The 17,689-nt window shown below is 40.7% G+C and overlaps 2 protein-coding genes across 3 annotated transcripts in view; both read left to right on the top strand.

Moving 5' to 3' along the window:
- The first annotated feature begins 1,750 nt into the window (after positions 1–1,750).
- POLN (DNA polymerase nu) overlaps positions 1,751–17,689 on the top strand; it is a 155,415-nt gene continuing 139,476 nt past the window's right edge. Inside the window, exon 1 of the mRNA XM_032333603.1 lies at positions 1,751–1,849. The gene's annotated coding sequence lies outside the window, so the exon portion shown is untranslated. The remainder of the gene's footprint in view (positions 1,850–17,689) is intronic.
- HAUS3 (HAUS augmin like complex subunit 3) lies at positions 1,754–16,124 on the top strand. 2 transcript variants are annotated; one of them, XM_032333604.1, is made up of 5 exons: positions 1,754–1,849; positions 2,470–3,505; positions 4,659–5,098; positions 7,752–7,980; positions 15,796–16,124. In XM_032333604.1, exons 2-5 carry the CDS (start codon positions 2,597–2,599, stop codon positions 16,027–16,029), a joined length of 1,812 nt encoding a protein of 603 aa, XP_032189495.1. In that variant the 5' UTR covers positions 1,754–1,849; positions 2,470–2,596; the 3' UTR covers positions 16,030–16,124. The 2 variants fall into 2 exon arrangements, with proteins under 2 accessions (XP_032189495.1, XP_032189496.1); XM_032333605.1 differs by lacking the exon at positions 1,754–1,849 and having other exon boundaries at positions 2,244–3,505.

Below are 17,689 nucleotides of genomic sequence, written 5' to 3'. Positions count from 1 at the left end.
CCTCTTGATTGATCTTCCACATACACTACCATGTACGTTTCTATATTTTCAACTCTAAGTTGTATTTTGAGGGGCGCCCCGGCGACGCAGCCAGTGGAGCGCATGCCTTCGGCTCGGGTCATGATCCCAAGGCCGCCAGATCGAGGCCCGCATCAGGCTCCCTGCTCCGCGGAGAGCGCGCTTCTCTTTCTGCCGCTCCCCATTCCCCATGCTCCTGCTCTCGCTCTCAAATAAATGAATAAACCTTTTTTTTTTTTTTTAAGTTGTGTTTTGAAAAACGGGATGTAGAGAAGTCGGCTTTTGCTTCGAGGCCCGGCGAGAGCTCGTGGATTGCGGGCTTTGCAAGACACCGCTCAACGCCGAAGCCGGTAAAGCGAGTCAGGACAGCCCAGCCAGAGCCGCCCCAGACGCGACCCGCCCGCTCGGGGTCCCGCAGCGCGTCCGCTCCCGGACCTGCCGGGGGCGCGCTCGTCGTAACCGGTCCTGGCGGCCCCGGGCTGCGGCCCTCCGTCCCTGAAAACGGCCTACTTAGAGAATGCGGGTCTGGGGAACTGGACGGCAGGACCGCGAACCCGCCCGCGCTGAAGTACGGGTCCTGGGAGGCCGACCGCCGCAGCACTCCGGGTGCCAAATCCCGATCCGCCCCAAGACCCCCTCCCGGGCCTGCGCATCCCGGCCCCGCCCCCGCGGCAGGGAGCCAACCAGCTCGCCCGCACCGCGGGGCGCTAGGCCGGGGGGCGGGACAGCGCCCTGCTCAACTCCGCCCCATAATCCCTCCCCTCCAGGCCCGCCTCTTCCGACGCCGCGCCTGCGCAGACGGTCAAGCCACGCCCTGCCTCTGCCCCGTCTGCGCGCGCGCGGTGGCAGCGCTCCCGTGAGGCAGTGCGAGACGCGGAATGCGGCGGCGGGCTTTTGAGGGACGCGAACGGAGCTTCCAAAGGTGAATGGCGCGGGCCTCTCCGTTCCGGGGCGTGGGGCTGTGGGAGCGGCGCCGATTTTTCTCTCCAGGCAACCCTGGGGACTCCTTTCAGGCGCGCGGGTACTTGCCCGCGCGGCACAGTCGGGGTCCGCAGGGCTTGGAGCTACGGGCGAGGGCGAGGAGTGCGAATGCAAGCGAGGGGTGGGCGTCGGCGGGGAGCGCGGCGCCGGGGAGAGTGAGGGGCCTTCCGGTGGGGGGTCGAGGCGGGGACGGGGCAGGGTCGCGGGCGGGTCCTCTCGGGCGGGCGTGGGGGTGGAGGGCCGGCGGTCTTGTGCTCTTTGGGCGGGCGGGGCCGCGGGCGGCTGGTCTCGCGCGGCGGGGGCGGGGCCTGGGTGGGGGCGGGGCCGCGGGCGCCGGGGCCTGTGCGGCTGGGGTCTGCGGTTTACCTTTAATGCTGGGATGTGTTACTGATCTGCATCCGTGTCGCACGTGCGTCTCTGCGGCTGGCCACCGCCCGTGGGGCTCCCTTAGGGAGGTCATCGTGGTGGTTCGGCGGGGCGTTGGCTACAGACCCGCAAATGCCCGTGTGTTTTTACCACGGGTGCTTAGTTCTCCGGGACTCGTGCCCTGGCGGGTACTTGGTGCTCGGGTTTGGGGTTATTTTGCTTTAGTTTTTTGTTCGGAAGTACAGTTGAGCTACACGGTTGTGTAGTTTTGGGTGCTCGGAATAGCGACCTGATATTTGTGCACCTTGCGAGACAGGTGCCGGCCCTCACCGCACAGCGTGACAGTTTTCTTCTTTCGTTGAGTTTTAAGGTCAGTGTGAGGGCGGTTCTTCACAGTCTTGAGCCCGCCGTTGCCTGCAGTAGCTGGACCGTCTGTGGACATCGGTTCCTGTGCGAATGGCGGGTGCTCACTGAGTCGCCGGAGGTTAGCATCTTGTTGACTCTGTCTCGGGGACATTACCTATTTGTTTTCTTACTTGGGAACGGCGGGTTGGGGGAAGAGGCTGCGAGCCACAGGCTGGCTTGGACTGTTTTAGACATATTTATTCTGAATTAAAGACTGAATGCATGAACTCATCTGCTCCGTAAGATACAATGTATTTTATTTTATTTTTTTTTTTTTAAAGATTTTATTTATTTATTTGACAGAGAGAGATCACAAGTAGGCAGAGAGGCAGGCAGAGAGAGAGAGAGGAGGAAACAGGCTCCCTGCTGAGCAGAGAGCCCGATGTGGGACTCGATCTCAACACCCTGAGATCATGACCTGAGCCGAAGGCAGCGGCTTAACCCACTGAGCCACCCAGGCGCCCGATACAATGTATTTTAAATGACTATCTTTGGAAAGACTTCTTGCTAAGCAGGTTTTCATTGTTTTAAAGTGTTCTCAGTAATATCTTAGTTTATTTTGTTTATCTTCATCAAACATTTCAGTTATAACTCCCTCTGGGTTAGATGGTTCCCAGATGTTGTCATATTTATCAGTATCGTCCATTTACAAATACAGTTATTTTATTTATGGTCTAATACTTGTTTTTCCTTCCCCAGGAGAAGTCAAATTCTAAAAATATTTTTTCCCTTCTCTATGGACTTAACATAAATTTAATATTGGGGTTTATTTTCTAACTATCAACATAAATCCATATCCATCACAAAGAAATTGGGTATTTAAACCATGAGTTGTGGAAAAGATTTTGTGGAAACATTAAAAAAAATCAATTATCCTAAAGCTGATACTCTTAATGGGGAAGATTTTGATTGGTTGTTTGAGACTGTTGAAGATGAATCATTTCTGAAGTGGTTTTGTGGGAATGTGAATGAACAGAATGTATTGTCTGAAGAAGAATTGGAAGCTTTTAGCATTCTTCAAAAATCAGGCAAGCCTATCCTAGAAGGAGCAGCATTAGATGAAGTTCTTAAAACCTGTAAGACTTCTGATTTGAAGACATCTGCCCTGGATGACAAAGTGCTAGATAAATTAGAGACTGAGGTTCAGATTCTGCAGAAATTAAAGAACCTAAAAATTCAGCGACGTAATAAATGCCAGTTGATGGTTTCCGTAACAAGCCACAGATCTCTGAGGTTAAATGCTAAAGAAGAAGCAGCCACTAAAAGGTTGAAGCAGAGTCAAGGAATTCTGAATGCTGTGAATACTAAGATAAATAGTGCACTTCAGGCGCTTACTGATGGAGTTGCTAAATTGATGATGTTCTTCAGACATTCTAATTTGGATCAAGGGACAAACCCACGGGTGTTTTTATCTCAGTTTTCCTTGGAAAAATATCTAAGCCAGGAAGAGCAAAGCACAGCCGCGTTAACCTTATATACCAAAAAACAGTTCTTTCCCGGTATACATGAAGTAGTTGAAAGTTCAAATGAAGAAAATTTTCAACTGTTAGATATACAAGCACCATCTATTTGTGATAATCAAGAAATCCTTGAAGAGAGACGGCTAGAGATGGCAAGGTTGCAGCTAGCCTACATTTGTGCTCAACATGAGTTAATTCACTTGAAAGCTGGTAATTTAAGCATGAAGTCAAGGATACAGTGGGCAGAGGAGAATCTTCATGGCCTCTCTAGCAAGGTAAACATGAGAAATGAGACTGGATTCCTATAGTAATTATTGCTCATAATGGAAGACGTATTAATATTACAGTATTTTAGGAAGGAAGATGAAACAAGTACATTTGTAACAGAATGTAAGAAATATAAGTTACATTTTCTTATTTTGTGTTTATTCAGTGCTTAGTTTTGATGTGTGTCAGTGTTTCATACAAATAGATATTCGTATCAGTGGAGGGCAAAAATAGTAATTATAACCCTATCGCAGTAGCTAATTTTAAACAAAGCACTTTTTCTGAATTTGAAATTGGTGTTGGTTCGGACTCAGAGGACACTGAAATTCCTCTCTTTCATGATGTTTGGGTAAAGAGCCTTGTTGCTTTGTTATGGGTATTCTGCCTTGTTTGCTCCTTGTTTGGTGCTGCTGAAGTCAGGGACCCAATTCAGTGGACTGAAACCCTGACTTTTTAGTTGAGAATGTACAGATGTAGTGCCCATATCCAGCTGGACTCTTGGAAAGCTTGCTGCCTTGGTAATTTAACCCCTAGGTAACTGAGTGAAAATATAGCTGAAACTGAATATGAGCACCAAGTTAGTTCATGTAACTGACACAGACTTTAGAATAATGTATGAAGTTCTGTCACTCTTTACAAGTGCTAAAAATCAACTGACAGACTAGGAGAATAGCTACTGGGATACTTTTTTTTCCCTTTTAAAGATTTTATTTATTTATTTGACAGATAGGGATCACAAGTAGGCAGAGAGAGAGACAGAGAAGCAGGCTCCCTGCTGAGCAGAGAGTCCATGCGGGGCTCGATCCCAGAACCCATGACCTGAGTCGAAGGCAGAGGCTTTTAACCCACTGAGACACCCAGGCACCCGATAATTTTTGTTTTGAGAGAAACTTAGTGTACATTTGCATTTGGTGATTTCTGCGCTACAGGGGGTGTGTTTTGGTAGCCATTACTGTATATATATAGTAGTAATAGTATTAAAACTTAGCAGTTTACTTTTGGCTTAACCTACGCTTTTCCTTTTTTAAGCTGTGATTTTGGCTTTTGTTAACATGAAATTAGTTTTTATTAGCACAATATCTAACTAAAATGGAAGTAAAATTATGTTAAAACTTTCAGCTTATACTTCTTGTTTTAAATGTAATTGCTTTTTCTGTGTAGGCTCTTGGCAAAGATAATTTGGATGCTAAAATTCCTAACTTGAAGAGTGAGATTCTGAAACTCAAAGAACAAATCTCTCATATAAAAGATAAAACTTTGCCTGCTGTGGTAAAAGAGAATGCCCAGTTATTGAATATGCCCGTTGTAAAGGGAGATTTTGATCTACAGATTGCTAAACAAGACTGTTATACAGCAAGACAAGAGTTAGTTTTAAATCAGTTGATAAAGCAAAAAGCCTCTTTTGAACTTCTACAGTTATCATATGAAATTGAATTGAGAAAGCACTGGGACATATATCGTCAACTTGAAAATTTGGTTCAAGAACTTAGTCAAAGTAATAGGATGCTCCACAAGCGATTAGAAATGCTAACAGATCCATTAGTATCTCAGCAGATAAATCCAAGGAATACCATTGATACCAAGGACTATTCTACTCACAGGTGTGTATCTTTGTTTCTTTAGTAATTTTTTGGTTTTTGTGAAATACTGTAGAGAGTTTGAACTAATACTGTGGAAGTTTAAAACATTTTTCACTTTCTGTTTTTGGCCCTCTGTTCTCTTCTTTCATTTTTCTCACATATGACTCGTTCATTTTGAATATTTTGTTCCCTTTTCCATTCATGTTAAATCTGGGAGTAGCTGTTTTAGAGCTGAGGTGGATGGGTTGGTGGAGTGACTGTACAAGGTTTTACTCACCTTTAGGCACCATTATTTAGATGCCTTATTTGAGATTGAGGCAGGAGTTTTAACTACAGGGAGTTTGAATACAGCTTGGTGTGTTGAATAGAAACACACCGGTATTGCTAGGCAGAGAACTGATTGCATTCAGAGAAGGTGTCAGCAGAGAGAAGAGGGGAAACTGACTTTGTTTTTGGTCAGGTGAATCTGTGAAAATGAATGCTCCCTCCCAGCCTTTTCTGGATGTCAAACCAGTTGATGCTGTAGGGATACAAAAATTAGAGGACTAAAGTAGTCAAAGTCCTCAACAATCTGGATCTTACTCCTGATTTTTTTCGAGTTGTAGAGGAAAATCATCTATTCCTTTTGGTTTTTAAGATTTTATTTGTTTGAGAGGGGGAGAGCAAGCACAAGCAGGGAGAGGGACGGAGGGAGAAGCAGACTCCCTGCTGAGCAGGGACCGGAATGTGGAGCCCAACGTGGGGCTGGATCCCAGGACCCTGGGATCAGAACCTGAGCGGAAGGCAGACACACAATCCCCTGAGCCACCCAGGCGCCCCTCCTTTTTTTTCTTCTTACTAATGAGGTGAGGGACATGGAAAGGGTGACACTGACATCATGAGTTACGAATAGTTCCCCCTGGACGCCTGGGTGGCTCAGTTGGTTAAGCAGCTGCCTTTGGTTCAGGTCATGATCCCAGTGTCCTGGGATCTAGTCCCACATCGGGCTCCTTGCTCAGCAGGGAGCCTGCTTCTCCCTCTGCCTCTGCTTGCCATTCTGTCTGCCTGTGCTCGCTCTCTCTCCCTCTCTCTCTCTCTGACAAATAAATAAAATTTTAAAATTAAAAAAAAAAAAAAAATAGTTCCCTCTGAAGTTGTGTAGTCACATCCCAAAAGAACAAAATCCACAGCCTTGGACTTGAACCAATTTTATGAAGTCTGTTGCAACTTGTTAAAATAATTGAAATAATTTAAAAAATACATATTTTTAAATCAATTTATAAACATAATATAAACATAAATAAACAAAAATAAAGCATAAAAAAATAAAAAAATACATATTTTTGAAATTGAAGAAAAAGAACAAACCTTTTTTGTCAGAAATATATAGAAAATTCTGCCTCACATTTTTCCATTTGTTCCAAAGGATTTTCTGCCATTAATGTTTGAAATGTTAAAGTGGCCTAATAGTTCATTAGGAATTTAATTCAACAAATATGGATAAGACTGAAGTAGCAAGTTTACTATTTCTGTAGCTCTTTATTGCTTACTTTTTTTTTTACGTTTTATATTTTATTTTTAATTTTTTTCTTTTAAATCCAGTACCATCCTAGAATGATAGGTATGTGACGTGAAAAAGTTGGTCTCAGAGGTTGACCTGACCCAGGTATCAAAAGACAGCCAGAAATCAGACCTGGGTCTTCTGTTTCAACTTCATTGCTATTTTTGTTATATCACACTCATGTTCTGTGAAAAGTGTTTTTTTGGGTGGTATTTCTGAAACATACTTTGTTTGAAATAGGGTAATGGCAATTAAAAGTAAAAAAATATATTTAAAATTTGGGAGATGAGAAAGTGGCAAGCAGGTAACAGTAATTACAATGTGTATTTCTGTAATGAGATAGTATTTTCTTTTTCTTTTTTTTTTAAGATTTTATGTTTTGACAGAGATCACAAGTAGGCAGAGAGGCAGGCCGAGAGAGAGAGAAGCAGGACCCTTGCTGAGTAGAGAGCCCAATGCAGGACTCGATCCCAGGACCCTGAGATCATGACCTGAGCTGAAGGCAGAGGCTTAACCCACTGAGCCACCCAGGGGCCCAGTATTTTCTTTTCCTTTTTCTTTTCTTTTTTTTTTTTTTTTTTAAAGATTTTATTTATTTATTTGACAGAGAGATTACAAGTAGGCAGAGAGGCAGGCAGAGAGAGAGAGAGGAGGAAGCAGGCTCCCCGCTGAGCAGAGAGCCCGATGCGGGACTCGATCCCAGGACCCTGAGATATGACCTGAGCCGAAGGCAGCGGCTTAACCCACTGAGCCACCCAGGCGCCCCAGTATTTTATTTTTCTTAAAGATTTTATTTATTTGAGAGAGAGCATGATAGGGAGAGAGAGAGGCGGAAGCAGACTCCCCGCTGAGCAGGGAGCCCGATGCAGAACTGAATCCTGGGATCATGACCTGAGTGGAAGGCAGAAGCTTAACTGACTGAGCTACCCAGGTGCCCTGTAATGAGAGAGTATTTTAGCTGGAATGTTTTTGGTTGCTTGATTTAGCAGTAGACAGATAAATTTTTTTCCAGGTTAATATTTTTAATCTGTTACATATCCACAAAGATACCCAATACTCAATATAAAGATTATAATTTTGAAAATTGTACTGATTTGAGAATTTTCTCCTATAATTTTTATTTTCAAATTTTAGGCTTTATCAACTTTTAGAAGGAGAGAATAAGAAAAAAGAATTATTTATAACCCATGGAAACCTGGAGGAAGTGGCTGAGAAATTAAAAAAGGATGTTTCTTTAGTACAAGATCAGTTGTCAGTTTCTGCTCAAGAACATTGTTTCTTTCTGTCCAAACTGAATAATGATGTGGACATGCTTTGTGACACCTTATATCAAGGAGGAAATCAGCTTTTGCTTAGTGATCAGGTGGGTACTCACCATTGTAACCGAAGATGCTGTAAGAAAAAATGTGCTTGTTGTAAAAGATGCTAAAGACAACGTTAACATGAGGAAAATACTACCCCAAATCCTGTTGCCCTACTATAAAACTTATTTTTTTATATCCTATTGTTTGTTCACATATAAATATATTTTTCAGATTATTTTGATCAATGTACATAGAATTTTTAAGAAGAAATTTTATGGTGCGCCTGGGTGGCTCAGTGGGTTAAAGCTTCTGCCTTTGGCTCAGGTCATGATCCCAGGGTCGTGGGATCGAGCCCCGCATCGGGCTCTCTGCTCAGCAGAGAGCCTGCTTCCCTTCCTCTCTCTGCCTGCTTCTCTGCCTACTTGTGGTCTCTGTCTGTCAAATAAATAAATAAAATCTTAAAAAAAAATTTTTTTTTTTCACAAGAAATTTCAGACATAAAAGGTTACATAATGTTTACACTAAAAATTTAAAGAAAAAATCAAACCACCCCTGTATTTTACCTGTCTCAACAAATAGAGGGCTTTTACCTTTGAAATGCTCTGTGACAGCTTGCTTCTCCTAATAGCATTTCTCTTCCTTCATCAAGGAGAACTACATCTAATTTTATATCATTTGCTTGCTTTTGTTTATACTTTTATTGCATATATATATTCTTAGATTGTATATATATTTTTAAATTCTGTTTATTTGAAAGAGAGCATGAACATGTGCATGAGCGGGGAGAGGGGTAGAGGGACAAGCCGACTCCCCACTGAGCAGGGAGCCTGGATGTGGGATGTGATCCCAGGATCCTGGGTTCATGACCTGAGCCGAAGTCAGGCACTTAACTAACTGAGCCACCAGGTGCCCTGCTAGACTGTATATTGTTTAGTTTTAGATGTTTTTGAAGTTTATGTATGTGGTTTCTTTTATCTATTATTTACTAAGATGCTGAGTTTCATCCATGTTGCCATATGTAAAGCTCTAGTTCATTTATAGTTTGTTGTTGTTGTTGTTGTTTTAATCTATTTATTTATTTGAGAGGGAATGCACATGTGCACGGGGAAGGGTCAGAGGGAGAGAATCTAAAGCAGACTCCCTGCTGAGCTTGGTTGGGCTCCATCTCACAATCCATGAGATCAGTGTCTAGACTCTTAACCAGCTGAGCCACCCAGGCACCCCTGTAGTTTTCTCTTTTATATAGTTAGTATTCCATTTTATGAAATCTGACAGTTTAATTATCTATGTTGACAGACATCTAAGTTATTTTCAGTTTTTGCTATTGTAGATTGTATTGCTGAAGATGACCTTCTTAGGTGTCTCCCAGCTGCACACGTGTGCACACGTGCACACACACATTTTTTTCCATATAAGCAAATTGTCCCAACACCATTTATTGAGGTGAAAAGAGCTTCTTATCTGGTGAAAAGAGCTGCTTGTGGAATAAAAGATTCTTAAGTGTTTTTTGCCTTCATATCCTTGCGTTAGACACTATGGGCAGGGCCAGTTAAGTCTAAGAGTCTTTGGAGGACCCAGGTGATTCCTGTCTGGCATGTATTTCTATCCAGGAGCTCTTCCACTTCTGGACCATTCTGGTCTTACGATTGTTGGTGTACTGTGAGTCCTTGGCTTATTATGAAGGAGGTTTCCCATTTGATGTCCCATGTTCTGTAGACCTTGGACTGATTTTTCTCCCACTCATCTTGTGAATCTCAAGAATCGTAGGTTCTGGGACGCCTGGGTGGCTCAGTGGTTTAAGCCACTGCCTTCGGCTCGGGTCATGGTCCCAGGGTCATGGTATCAAGTCCCATATCGGCCTCCTTGCTCAGCAGGGAGCCTGCTTCTCTTGCTGCCTCTGCCTGCCTCTCTGCCTGCTTATGTGTACTCGCTTGCTCTCTCTCTCTCTGGCAAATAAATAAAATCTTTAAAAAAAGAAAAAAAAAAAGAATCGTAGGTTCTAATTTTCCAAGATTGGCAGTTGCCCTAGAGTGAAGCTACTCCTAGACTTGCCTTAGCAATGTGGGATGTTTTATGGACTTAGAGCTCCTTTTCTTGTCTTTTTACTCTTCATTGATTTTAGGAAGCTTTTGTTTTGTTAATTTAAAAAAAATATTTCATTTAGCCTTTTACATTTTTCTTTTTTTCTTTTTTTAAAGAAGTTTTATTTATTTATTAGACGCAGAGATCATAAGTAGGCAGAGAGGCGGGAGGTGGGGAGGCAGGCTCCCTACTGAGCAGAGAGCCCGATGCAGGCCTTGATCCAAGGACTCTTGAGATAACGACCTGAGCTGAAGGAAGAGGCTTAACCCACTGAGCCACCCAGGTGCCCTTTCACTTTTTTCTCATGGGAGGATTTGGATAACTTGCCCGCCTTTCCTTGGAACAGGAATGCTTGTGTTTAATTTTTTAAAATAAGGTTTTTATTGTGAAATACAGAAAATGTAAAATTATAGCTTTAACCATTTTTTAAAGATTTTATTTATTCACTTGACAGAGAGAGATTACAAGTAGGCAGAGAGGCAGGCAGAGAGAGAGGAGGAAGCAGGCTCCCTGCTGAGCAGAGAGCCGGATGTGGGGCTGGATCCCAGGACCCTGAGATCATGACCTGAGCCAAAGGCAGAGGCTTAACCCACTGAGCCACCCAGGTGCCCCAGCTTTAACCATTTTTAAGTGTACAGTTCAGGGGCATTAAGTACAAAAGTACATACACAATTCAGGGGCATTATGTACAAAAGTACATTCACTTATTGCACAACCATGACCACTATGCGTTTTCATAGCTTTTTCATCATCCCAAATAGAAACATTAAACAGTAACTTTTCTCTCCTTCCTCCCCAGCCTTGATAACTTCTATTCTACTTTCTGTCTCAGTGAATTTCCCTACTCCAGATCCTAATTGTATGATTAAGTTTTATCCATGTTGTAGCATGTGTCAGATTTTATTCCTTTTTTATGGCTCAGTAATACCCCATTGTTTGCATATAGTACATTTTGTTTATCTGTTTGTCTATTGATGGTCACTTGGGTTGTTTCCACATTTTGGCTGTTGTGAGTCCTTGATTTTGTTTCTTTTGAGTATATCCCTAGGAGTGTAATTGCTGGATCATTTGGTAATTCTGTATTTAATTTTGTGAGGAACTACCTAACTTACACAGCAGCTGTGTATCTAAGTTTAAAATTGTGGTGAATTATTATCCTGGTGGTTTGAATTACAGTGAATTGAACCATTTAGTATTACATAATGATCTTCTCTATTCTTAACTGCGCTTTTTGTCTTACCATTCTTTTATTACTAATACTTCTATGCCATCTTTTTTTGGTTAGTATTTGAAGGTATAAGATTTTCACCTTTATTTACAGATCTTTTTTTATTCTTCCTTTTTACTTAGCATTATGAAATAAACATTTTCCCTCTGAATAATTTTAATTACTAATGTTATAGTAATTTTTGTAACCAGTCCACTGTTTGTTGAGTATTTTTTGGTAGTTTTCATTTTTTTGTTTGCTCTTGAATGCTATCACATATATCTTGTGTATATAGCTTTTTGTTGTTGAATCCTTAATTTGGATGAATTCTTGGAAGTAGGATGATTGAGTTTCTCAGGTATGTACTTTTTTTTTTTGGCCTTTGTTGCGGATGTATTGCTTTTCCGAGGGGTCACACCTATTTTCCTTGTTACCAGCACTGTTTAAATGTCTGCTAGAGACCATCGATCATATGGTATACCATCATTTTTATGAATTGCTTAAAAAAAACACAAACCTTTCTGTTAAATAGGCATGATACGTTTTTAAAGATTTTATTTACTTACTTTTTATTATTTTATTTTATTATTATTTTTTAAAGATTTTATTTATTTATTTGACAGAAAGGGATCACAAGTAGGCAGAGAGGCAGGCAGAGAGAGAGAGGAGAAAGCAGGTTCCCCGCTGAGCAGAGAGCCTGATGTGGGGCTCGATCCCAGGACCCTGGGATCATGATCTGAACCGAAGGCAGAGGCTTTAACACACTGAGCCACCCAGGCGCCCCAAAGATTTTATTTATTTATTAGAACACACGAGAGCTAGAGAGAGCACAAGCAGGGGAAGGGGTAGAGGGAGGAGCAGGCTCCCCACTGAGCAGGGAGTCAGATGTAGCAATCGATCCTAGGGATCACAACCTGAGCTGAAGGCAGTCATTTAACCATCTGAGCCACCTAGGCATTCCCACACAATACTTTGTTATTGAGAATTTTTATTGAATACTTACTAGAAGATATCTTTTAGGTGTGGATAGATTTTTACCGTATCACTCTTGAATGTACACATTAAATGAAATATACACAGTTAAAATGGTTAGGGTGTTTCAAAGCTTCACACTTAACATGCAGTTCTTCTATGATATTTTTGGACTCAAAGTAGTTGTCTTTATTTTTCTGTGCTATTCATTGAGAATATTGGTGTTAGCAGAAAAACTAATAATCCAATTTAAAAATTTTTTTAAAAATTCTTGAATAGAGCTTTCTCCAAAGAAGACATACAGACAGTCAACAGGTATCTGGATAGTTCCTCAGTGTCACCCATCATCAGAAAAATGCACATCAAAACTGCAATGAGGTATCACGTTATACCTGTTAAGAGTGGCTAAATAGTAAAAAAGCAAAATTGGGGCACCTGGGTGGCTTAGTCGCTTAAGTGTCTGACACTTGGTTTTAGTTCAGGTCCGATCACATGGGTCCTGGGACTGCATCCAGCTGCTTGAGGTTTCGCTCCCTCTGCCCTTCCTTAGCTCACAAGCTTATCCATGTGTGTGCACTTTGTCTTTCTCAAATAAATCTTAAAAAAAAAAAAAAAGGCAAAATCAAAAAGTGTTGGTGAAAATGTGGAGAAATTAGAACCCTTGTACACTACTAGTAGCAGTCCAAAATGGTGCAGCTGCTGTGGAAAACAGTATGGAGTTTTCTCAAAAAAATTAATGATCCCTATGATCCAGGAATTGCACTTCTGGGTATTTAAACAGAAGAACTGAAATCAGGATCTTGAAGAATTATTAACATTCCTACATTCATTGTAATTATTCCTAATAGCCAGGTTATGGAAACAACTTAAATATCTACCAATGGAGGAATGGATAAAGAAGATGTGATATATACACACAAAGTACTATTCAGCCTTAATAAATAGAAATCCTGTAATATGCGACAATATGGATGAACCTTGAGGAAATTATGCTGAATGAAATAAACCAGTCACAAGGACAAATAATGCATGATTCCAGTTACAGAGATATCTTAAATAGTCAAACTCAACAGAGGCAGAGGGTAGAACGATGGGATTGGAGGGGGAAACGGGTTGTTAACCAACAGATACAAAGTGTCAATTATGGAAGGTACATGCATGCTCTAAAAAGTTGTGCCTGTAGTTAGCAGTACTGTTGGACTCTTATAAATCTGTTAAGGGGGAGATCTCATGTTAAATGTTTTTATCAAAATAAAATTTTTTTTAGTGTTGATAAAACATTTCTTACGAGTGGTTAATAATTACATGATGCTCTCGATTATAAATTGCTATGGGTTTCAGATATTTTAAAATGTGAAAGATTGCATCCTAGAATCACTAAAGTATGGTGATTCACTATAATCTTATTGAGAGTCATCATTTAACGTTTTTCTCTAACCCAGTAAAATATAAAAATGTCTTCTGTATAAATTTTAATTTTCACTTTCGTTATTAATGAGGGATATTTTTCAGTATCTATAGGAATATTATTTTAGCAACTATTAAGATCTTTAGTAGTGAAACTGAAGGTGAGATTGTAGTTTCTCATTCAAGTTTACCAAGTTTTTCTTCAAGGGAACCACTTAATGTAAGTATTACTTGATTTTGTTAAAGTGTAATTGCTCTCTGAAACTGGCATTTATGACTGGTGTAAAGCAGTCTTTCTTGGATTTGTTTATTAGAATCACCAGGGAGCCTGTTGGAGTTTGAGTAATTTAGTGTGGTGTGGGGTACAGGCATTTGTATTCATAACAAATACCCGAGGTGATCCCCATGCTCGTGGACCATGGTGAGAAGATGCAAAAGGTTGAGATAGAGCTTTAGATTTTCTCTTTGGTGATAGTGGCTGGAAATTTACAGAAGTTGAATACATGATTAGAAAGCCATGGAAACTTGTTAATAAATAGCTTTTGGTGTTAGGAAGTGAGGCTGTATGTTAAATGTAAAGGGTCTGGCATGTCTAGGTTCTTTTTCTTTATTATTATTATTTTTTTAAGATTTAGGGGTGCGTGGGTGTCTCATTCAGTTAAACATCTGTCTGCCTTTGGCTCAGGTCATGATCTTGGGGTCCTGGGATTGAGTCCCACATCTGGCTTCCTGCTCAGTGGGGAATCTGCTTTTCCCCTCTTCTTCTTTCTCTGCCCCCTGCTTGTGCTCTCTCTTTTGCTCTCTCTCAAATAAATTAATATTAAAAAAAATAGAAGATTTTGTTTACTCACTTGAGTTAGAGAGAGAGAGCATGAGCATAGGGGAGAGGCAGAGGGAGAGGGAGAAGCAGGCTTACTGCTGAGCCAGGAGTCTGCCAGGGGGTTAGATTCTAGGACCTAGAGATTATGACCTAAGCTGAAGGCAGCTGCTTAACCATCTGAGCTACCCAGGCACCCCCTTTTTTTTGTTTGTTTTAAAGATTTTATTTATTTGAGAGAGTGAGAGAGAGAGGACAGCAAGCAGGAGTTGGGGCAGATGGAGAGGGAAAAGCAGTGGCGTGTTTAAGTTCTTAAGGAGGAGAATTACATGGCAAGTTGGGGTTGTTGAATGTTACATGTAATTCTATCTTCTGTAACACTGTGAAAAAAAAAAATGGGGACTTCTGGGGCGCCTGAGTGGCTCAGTGGTTTGGGCTGCTGCCTTCGGCTCGGGTCATGATCTCAGGGTCCTGGGATCGAGCCCCGCATCGGGCTCTCTGCTCCGCAGGAAGCCTGCTTCCCTCTCTCTCTCTCTCTCTCTTTGCCTGCCTCTCTGCCTACTTGTGATCTCTGTCTGTCAAATAAATAAATAAAATCTTTAAAAAAAAAAAATGGGGATTTCTGTTGAGGTGATTCTTTTATCGGTAATTGCTTCATTTCAAGACTTTCTCAGCACCACTTTTATCTAGCGTAGACCAAGATTAGGCTAAAACAAGGTGCAGTCGATTAAGTGGAGTATAAACTCCATGAAGGAGATGGTGTTCTTCTATCAGTAGTCTCTCAAACAGTGCTTGGCACATGGTAGACTTCTGGTAATAGGCTGAATGCATGAATATGCACTACAGTGTACGTATCAAGGACTCTTCCCGGAGGAACAGTTTGCTTTGAATCCCTTAAAATTACCTATGGAAAGCTGTTGCAATTGATTTTACATAGAATTTATATTAAACCTGTGGATTTTTAGGGGCACTTGGATGGCTCAGTTGTTAGGCCCTGCCTTTGGCTCAGGTTATGAACCTGGGGTCCTAGGATCCAGTCCCACATTGGGCTCCCTGCTTGGTGGGGAGCCTACTTCTCCCACTTCCCCTGCTTGTGTTCCCTCTCTCGCTGTGTCTCTTTCTGTCAAATAAAAATCTTTAAAAAACCCTTTTAATTGAAGTTCATTTGTCATTAAAATCATGGGAGAAGCGGATGCCCTGCTGAGCAGGGAACCAGACTCAGGGCTCCATCCCAGGACCCTGAGATGAGATACGTCCTGAGCCAATAAAGACTGAGCCACCCAGGTGCCCCTATTGTTTGGATTCTTTGCCTGTAAATTACATTTTAAATTTATAATTGTTATTACTTTTATTACTTTTATAGTAAAAGCATTTTTATTTTCTTTTTAGGAGTTAACAGAGCAGTTTCATCAAGTTGAGTCCCAACTGAATAAGCTAAATCATCTTCTTACTGATATTCTTGCTGATGTGAAGACAAAGAGAAAAATTCTGGCATCTAATAAACTGCATCAAATGGAAAGAGAATTATATGTATATTTTTTTAAAGATGAAGATTATCTGAAAGATATTGTGGAGAATTTAGAAAACCAGTCAAAGATTAAGGCTGTTGGTCTTCAAGATTGAAAATTACTAAAAACTGAATCTTCACTAAATATGCTATGTTTTAATGTTTTATATATTAGGAAAATAGATCTAATAAACCCTACTAATATTTTAAATTTGAGGGCAATGGAATATTTCATTTAATTCAAGTATCACATTGGTTTGTTTTTTTCTGTGTATAGTATGTTCAAAGTACCAGTGCCTTCTATGAATTGAACATTTGCTTGGTGGCATGGAGTTCTGGTAACTTTCTACTTACAGGGAAAGAATATTATTATATAATGTAAATATTTCTTAATAGAAATAGTTCTCTCTCTCCTTTATTATTTTTTTAGAAATAGGAATTTTCTACTGTTAAATATTTTAAACCTTTGTAGAACTTAGAATCATCATTGTTAAACCTATGGACCTTAATATATGGAATAGCCAAGTCCCCTCATATTTGGTTATAAAGTAAAACTCAGCCACTGAAATTGTAATTCCTGTAATTCCCTGCTGTAGACTTTGAGACTCTCTGCTCCTGTTTGTGCCCCAAAGAATGTCAGGTGTCCTTTGACCATTGTTCATTTTATTTTATTTATTTATTTTTTTTTTTTTTAAGATTTTTTATTTATTTGTGAGAGAGAGAGAGAGGGAGAGAGAGCGAGCACAGGCACAGGGCAGACAGAAACAGAGGGAGAAGCAGGCTCCCCGGTGAGCAAGGAGCCCGATGCGGGACTCGATCCCAGGACGCTGGGATCATGACCTGAGCCGAAGGCAGCTGCTTAACCAACTGAGCCACCCAGGCGTCCCCATTGTTCATTTTAGTAGCTGGGTCCTGGGGGCTCAGAATTTCTACAGGACAGATCTTAATAGTACTTGGAGTTCCATGTGACTTACGCATTTTGAAAATACCATACAAGTGGTTTCTTGGAGGATGTATAATGCTGTTTTAATCAGTTTCTCTGGAGTGAAAATGTTTAAGTCTTAGATTGTTTAGTTGGGATACAAATATATTATTTGGACAATTAGAAATTATTTTGAGTAGTATGAAATCATTTGAAGTAGCTTATTTATCCATTATAATATCAAATGCTTCTTGAGTACTTGATGTATATGTGGCCTGTGATACATACAATATAACATTTATAGAGGAACAAGAAGCTAGAGTATTACCTTCAAGAATATTCCTAAAAAAAAAAAAAAAAAAAAATTCCTGCTCCAGAATATATTGCCTTTTTAATATGGAATGCCAGTCTAAAAGCTATGCATTTTAGGTGGTATTTGTGGAATTCTTTAATTATATTCATCAGAATATGGGTACACTTAGGTGACAGATAAGTCTTGATAATTTTTATAATCTTGAACAAAAATATCTTGCCAATTATAGTATTTTTACATTATTTAAAAATTTATATTTATTAAATCTAAATATGCATGAAAAATTTATAGCATTTTGTCTAAGATTTTGGTATTAGCTCCTCATGGGCGACTTGTTCCTTTTTAATTTTTTTTCCTATTCTACAGTGGAATAGAGAATTTATTTCAAATTTTTCTTTTCTCCAGTAATGTGGAAAAAAATGTCACCTGGTTTCCTGGCTCATGAAACAGCAAATTCTGTTCAGATTTGTGCCAGATAGGATAGATGTATGACCAGCTACTTGATGTACTGTCTCTTCCAGACCTTTACTGGCTCAGCCCA

Source organism: Mustela erminea, chromosome 2 (genome assembly GCF_009829155.1).
Source record: "Mustela erminea isolate mMusErm1 chromosome 2, mMusErm1.Pri, whole genome shotgun sequence".
Classification (NCBI taxonomy): domain Eukaryota; kingdom Metazoa; phylum Chordata; class Mammalia; order Carnivora; family Mustelidae; genus Mustela; species Mustela erminea.
This window is presented reverse-complemented; position numbering and strand designations above follow the sequence as displayed.

What these genes read in the sequence shown, in the direction of transcription:
- HAUS3 (XM_032333604.1), top strand. Translation starts at nt 2,597, where the DNA reads ATGAGTTGTGGAAAAGATTTTGTGGAAACATTAAAAAAAATCAATTAT. An exon ending in AAGGACTATTCTACTCACAG is followed by an intron (nt 5,099 to 7,751) that starts GTGTGTATCTTT and finishes TTCAAATTTTAG; the next exon opens with GCTTTATCAACTTTTAGAAG. An exon ending in AGCTTTTGCTTAGTGATCAG is followed by an intron (nt 7,981 to 15,795) that starts GTGGGTACTCAC and finishes TTTTCTTTTTAG; the next exon opens with GAGTTAACAGAGCAGTTTCA.